The sequence below is a fragment of the Diabrotica virgifera genome, chromosome 3, assembly GCF_917563875.1.
Source record: "Diabrotica virgifera virgifera chromosome 3, PGI_DIABVI_V3a".
Taxonomy (NCBI): Eukaryota; Metazoa; Arthropoda; class Insecta; order Coleoptera; family Chrysomelidae; genus Diabrotica; species Diabrotica virgifera.
In genome coordinates, this window is record NC_065445.1 from 77574165 (window position 1) to 77580183 (window position 6019).

The 6019-nt window shown below is 34.5% G+C and overlaps 2 protein-coding genes across 2 annotated transcripts; both read left to right on the forward strand.

The window, feature by feature from the left end:
* The first annotated feature begins 4097 nt into the window (after window positions 1–4097).
* Window positions 4098–4547, forward strand: LOC126882517 (protein FAM200A-like). Its single transcript, XM_050647484.1, has one exon. The coding sequence runs from the start codon at window positions 4098–4100 to the stop codon at window positions 4545–4547; it is 450 nt and encodes a 149-aa protein (XP_050503441.1).
* Window positions 4548–5033: 486 nt separating this feature from the next.
* LOC126882518 (EPM2A-interacting protein 1-like) lies at window positions 5034–5501 on the forward strand. Its single transcript, XM_050647485.1, has one exon. It carries the CDS (start codon window positions 5034–5036, stop codon window positions 5499–5501), a length of 468 nt encoding a protein of 155 aa, XP_050503442.1.
* The last annotated feature ends 518 nt before the right edge of the window (window positions 5502–6019 follow it).

The window sequence follows — 6019 nt, forward strand, 5'->3', positions numbered from 1 at the left end:
TAAATTTGGTGAGGAAAATACCTGTTGCATTATATGTTTTTACTGGTTGGTGAGGAATTTACCTCCGCCCGATGATCTGATGATTGTATCTTATATTCTAGACCAGGTAGAGCATTTTATGAAGAATAACTTTTTTTCCGTAGAAGTGATAATAAAGTAGTTATCATAATTGTAATAAAATGATGATGAGTATCCGTAATTTGAGAAAAAATTGAAAAAAAAATTTTCAATTAGAATGATATAATTGTATATTTAAACATAGTTTTTAATTTCAAATAACTTTTCATAATATCATTTTTTGATATTCTGGAATATATAAATGTACTTTACTCTTTAATGAAATTCATATTTTTGACATAACTCGTATAAAATTGATAAAATTTGATGGTTGAGTTTTAGATTTTTGACTATCCAGAGCATTTTATAAAGAATAACTTTTTTTCGTAAAATTGATAATAAAAAAGTTTTCCATGTGGTTCCTAGCTACGCAGACATACTGTATAAGAGCTTCTCTATACGAATTTTCAAATTGCAATGCCATATTCGGATTCAGCATAATCAAAAACAAAATAGAAACATATTTGATCAAAGTAAAATGATGAATTTAACGATATTTTTAAAATTATTTATACAAAACAATTGTTATTGTTTAAACAATTAATAAACAATTAGCGGCCAAATCTGCGAGTAGAACTTTTTACTTTAACAAGTATATAAACTAACAAAAATAGTTTTAGAAAAATATAAGCTTGTTTGAATATTTCCGAAACAATGCATGTTTTCGTTCTAATTGCACTCCCCTAATTGTTCTGAAGCTATTTTTTTGTGGCATATTCATGCAATTTACTATTCTCATTATAGCGCAGTGAATGAGGTTATTTGACTCCGACTAGGGAACTTGCGTAAAATTTTAAATTTAAAAAAAATGTTATAAATCACAACAGAACATAATTTAAAACATTTATCAAAGATAAAAAAGTTGTTTTTGTGTTCCGCTTGGCCCCTAAAGACGATTCTAAATTCAACTTATAGCAGCTAGCCCAAAACGCGTCGTGACGTCATATGGTTGTATGTTTACATTCTGCACCAACAAAGTAAACAATATTGTATATAGTTTTAAATTAGATATGGTTCTTTTCATGAGTATTTTTCAGTGCGTCACAGTTTTTCGATTTCTCTCTAACGCATTAAATTGTATGTGACAGAAAAAAACGCACGTCGCTGATTACATTTCGTCGGTGACATTTATAACATTTAATCTAGTTGTCAATAGATGTCGCTAATAATATAATATTAAATAATATTATATTATTCTATATAAAAAAAATAATCTGTATAATTTACAAGACTATACAAATCAAAGAAAATACAATTTTATAAATGCAATAAACACAATTGATTTGTTTTTATACCAAATTGCAAATAAAATGTGACAACTGTCAGATTAAACTAAAATGTCATGTTAGAATAAATGTTATAAATGTGTATTTATCACGGACTAACCTTTTTTTCTATCATTTATGACGCACTGAAAAATGCTCATGAAAAGAACCATATTATAAACGTCACTAGAAAATACAGTTATGTGACGTCACAAGTGTTTTTGATCGTTTGAACTATTTTAAAAACATTGAAGATTTTAAACTTGCACTTCTAAGTTATTATAAGGTTCAAAGTCCAATCTCAACAAATAATATATCAGGGGTCGGCAACACGTCGATCCCGATCGACCAGTCAATCTTAACCTTAGTTCGAGTCGCTCGTCGTGCGAATCGAATAAAATAAAAAATATAACATATATAAAGTAGATAGATAGACCCTTGAATTATCCGAAATTATCCAAAAAATTGTTCAATCCGAAAATTATCCGATAGTCCACGAAATTATCCGAAAATCGGATAATTATCCGGACATTGGCAACACTGCGTGCGATGACCCCGGTCGTCTCGATCCCCGGCCGTCTCGATATCGCTAAAACGTGCCGGGGCTGAAAATACTTATCTTTACCACAGTTGCGCAATTCTTAGAGCAAGGACACACCAGGCGGCGCGCGTCGAATCGACGTCGAGGCAGCGTAAAACACATGGCGCGGTATAACAGCGGCAGCTATGCTACGATTTAAAGTATTTGTATTTGTTGTTGCCAAATTTAGTCGCGTGTTGGCTGCTGTACGATAAGATGTCTGAAAGTTATGACGATTTGTCTTTTGTAATAAATACAAGTTTATTTTATCTTAGATTAAAGAAAAAAAGAAACGCAGATATTGGATACATCCAATCATAAAGGAACGAAATTATAAGGGATTTTTTACACATTATATTAACGAAATTAATATAATAAAAGGCCCAGAGATGTTTTTTAATTTTACAAGAATGTCTAAATAATCTTTTCAGGAGTTATTAGTGAGTATTAAAAAGCCGTGTTCAAGAAATAACACCGTTATGAGGGAAAGCATATCACCTAAGAAAAACTATTTATAATGCTAAGAGGCACTCCATTCTATGGTACGCCACTGAGCAAATACAGGTATTAAATTGATTATAAAAATTATTCAAATTAAAGCCAAAGTACGTATCGAGAAAGACGAAAACCAGAATATACAAAACCGTAATAAGAGCAACAGCCACCTACGGATGTGAGACATGGGTGCTAAATAAAACAGATCAAAAAAATATATAGAGTTGACAACGGAACGTGCTAAGAGCTATTTTCAGGGGAAAGAATACAGATAGAGAAGAGGGCTGGCATAGAAGCACCAATCAAGAATTAAGGATGCTTTAAAAGGAACCAAGTGTAACAAGATACACAAAGTCATAAAGAATCAGGTGGGCAGGTCATGTCGAGGGGATGGATAAGGGAAGAATGCCAAAGATGGTACTGCACAGAAGACCAGTTGGGACTAGGAGACGAGGTAGACCAAAAAAAAGACGGCAAGAAAGTTTCAGGAAGGTGTAGTATCGATGGAAATTACACACTGGAAAGAGGAGCTGAAAAATAGGATCTACTGGAGAACCATAGTTTAGCAATTTTTAGATAGACATCAAATAAAATTATATATAAATTATTAGCATAAACTGTATTATCTAAAATTGTAAATACAAGGCCTGTAGAGCATAATAAATAAAATAATAAATAAATAAATACAATAATAAATAATAATAAATAATAAGGTTTTTTTATTATTTTGTTTGAATATGCATCAATGCGCATATCCCAAATAGCTGGTCTCATCTGAATTTCATTAATTAATTTTTCTACATGTCTATTTCCCATCACAAAAACACGATCTGACAACACTCACTACAGAATTCGCTAGAAAACAGCTGAAACGTCTGTGTTGCACTACGATACACGCATTTATGATATGCCGTCGAAGTCATAAAACCGATTGGCGGTGAATGGGTTCTAGGATATGTCGCCAGAAAGCCGCTGCATCGAAAATTTTAAGAGCGTCTGGTGTGTGTTACTGCATCAAAGTATAGTAAGGGATGCGTCGCTATCGACATCTCAGCGGGGGTTCAGTCGACGTACGCCGCCCCGTCTGTGTTACCTCTTAGTCTTCACTGGCGGTTGTCGCCTAAACGTGCTTATCGGCTTAGTTACTATTATTTGTTAGTCCCTTCACGAGTGCTAGAACATAGTTTTAATCGTGACTTGAACCCATTTATTTATAAAAATGAATCCTTCAAAGAAATCAAAAGTTTATCACTTTCATATAGAGTGAGAAAACGATTATTTTTTTACTCAAGTGAAAGGCAAGTGTATATGTCTATTGTGCCACGCAAGTATCGCAGTTGGAAAAAAAGGTAACGTCGAAAGACATTTTAATAGTACTCATCCGAAAATAAACAGAATATCCCGCCAATAGTAGCATCCGAAAAGAGAAAGTGAAACAGTTGAAAAATCAATTAGTTAGGCTGCAGTCTGTATTATTACAAGTCAGCGGTAAAACTAAAGCCACCACTCTAGCTTCTTACAAAGTGTCTCAAGTTATTGCCAAAAAGAAGAAACCCTTTGAAGACGGCGAGTACACCAAGGAAGGTTTTGTGGAAGCTGCAAACTTCCTATTTGAAAGTTTTAAAAATAAATACGAAACAATGTCGGCTGTAAACTCCCTTCAGCTTTCAGCGCGAACCGTAACTAGACGAGTGGAAAATATGTCAGAAGATGTTGTTTCCCAGATGAAGATGGACTTACAGCGATCTATTTTCTTCTCCTTACAATTTGACGAGTCCACAGATATTAGTGATACGTCCCAACTAGCCATATTTGTCAGAATGATATTCGATGATTTTACTGCTAAGGAAGAACTTGTTAAAATTATTCCTTTAAAAGGGCGGACTCGAGGTGTTTCTTCCGTTCAAGATTATTTTATCTCTGAAAACATTCCACTTCAGAAACTGGTTGGCATTACAACTGACGGAGCCCTAGCGTTTACTGGAGTGCATAACGGATTCATTGCCCTTTGCCGCAAAGATGACACGTTTCCAAATTTTTTAACATACCACTGCATCGTGCATCAGCAAGCACTTTGTGGTAAATTGTGAAATGCCGACAATGTTATGAAAGTCGTTGTTAAACTTGTAAACCAAGTAAGAGCTCATGCTTTGCAGAGAAGACAGTTCCGAACTCTAATTGCAGAAATGAATCTAGAATACGGAGAATTGCTTCTGCATACAGAGATACGCTGGTTAAGCAAGGGGAAGGGATTCTTCGGCGCTTTTATGAGCTCCTACCAGCTTTAACCGCTTTTCTTAAGGAGCGTAAAGAATATTACTCAACATTTAGAAGAACCCGCATGGTTGAGAGATTTTGGATTCTTGACCGATGTCACAGGAAAGCTGAATGATCTAAATTTGCAGCTTCAGGGTAAAGAAAAAAGTATTCTTCAAATGATTTCCGAAGTAAAGTCATTCATTGCGAACTTTGAACTATGGGAAAAAATCTACTGGAAGGAAATTTAAAACATTTTCTTGTTTCTTGAAAAATAAGTAGTAAACGTTCAACCTTACACAGGAGAGGGGCATATATAAATGTTGACCAGACTGAGGCATGAATTCGATAGCCGATTTAGTGACTTTAACAAAATTGAAGCGATTGCTCAGTTTGTATCTTATCCGTACATGTCCTTCGATACAGAAAGCCTATCCCAAGCCATAGAACAGCATTTCAGCGAAAGCAGACCAGAGACTGAATTAGAAATAGTCACACTGCAGAATGATTTGTGTTTGAAGAGCGTTGCCGGAAAAGAAAATTTTTGGTGTCTAGTGTCCAAACAGAAATACCCAATCCTAGTTAATGTAGCTTTGAAAATTAGTGCCCTGTTTTGTTCCACCTACCTTTGTGAATCAACGTTTTTAAACATGAAGTTCATTAAAAACAAATACAGAAGCCGAGTAACGGATGAACATTTGGACTCGTGTATTAGACTAGGAATAACAAACAACCAACCGGATGTTAAAAAACTAACAGACATGATGGACTGTCAATCCTCCCATTAAAACAAAATACGTATGTATTTTTTTTCACCATGTTTAGTTTTTACTTCCTGTTCTCTTAAGTTTACGTCTATAATAAAGGTTTTTAAAACAAGGTAGATCTTTGGTGCTTGGGATTTGTTTTAGTAGCTCTTTCCTGTAGTGTGGTTGCCGACCTCTGGTATATATTATTACAATGGCATACGATAAATGTCATTAAAATATAAATATTTTTCCCTTATCCCGCGACGATGAGCTGGCCAAATACCCAGGTAAGTGGAGGCCAATAAACTAAAGAGGAAGAAGAATATAAATCAAAAATGAAACCATGAATAAACCATTCTGGTTGGAACTTTACCGCGCTGAGCAGATGGGACGTGAATTGTAAATTGTAGAATTCTCTCATCTTCCTTAGTCTCAGCATCCGTATGGCTTGCAAACTGTAGAAGCCTCGGAGGTGTAACCAGAGAAGGTTCCCATTGTTTTCATTCTGGTGCAATGTAGAATAGCATTATGTTGTTTTATATGCCATTAGAGTGAAA

Bases quoted from the DNA above. Each gene is read 5' to 3' on its own strand.
- LOC126882517 (XM_050647484.1), top strand. From the start codon at position 4,098: ATGTCGGCTGTAAACTCCCTTCAGCTTTCAGCGCGAACCGTAACTAGA.
- LOC126882518 (XM_050647485.1), top strand. From the start codon at position 5,034: ATGTTGACCAGACTGAGGCATGAATTCGATAGCCGATTTAGTGACTTT.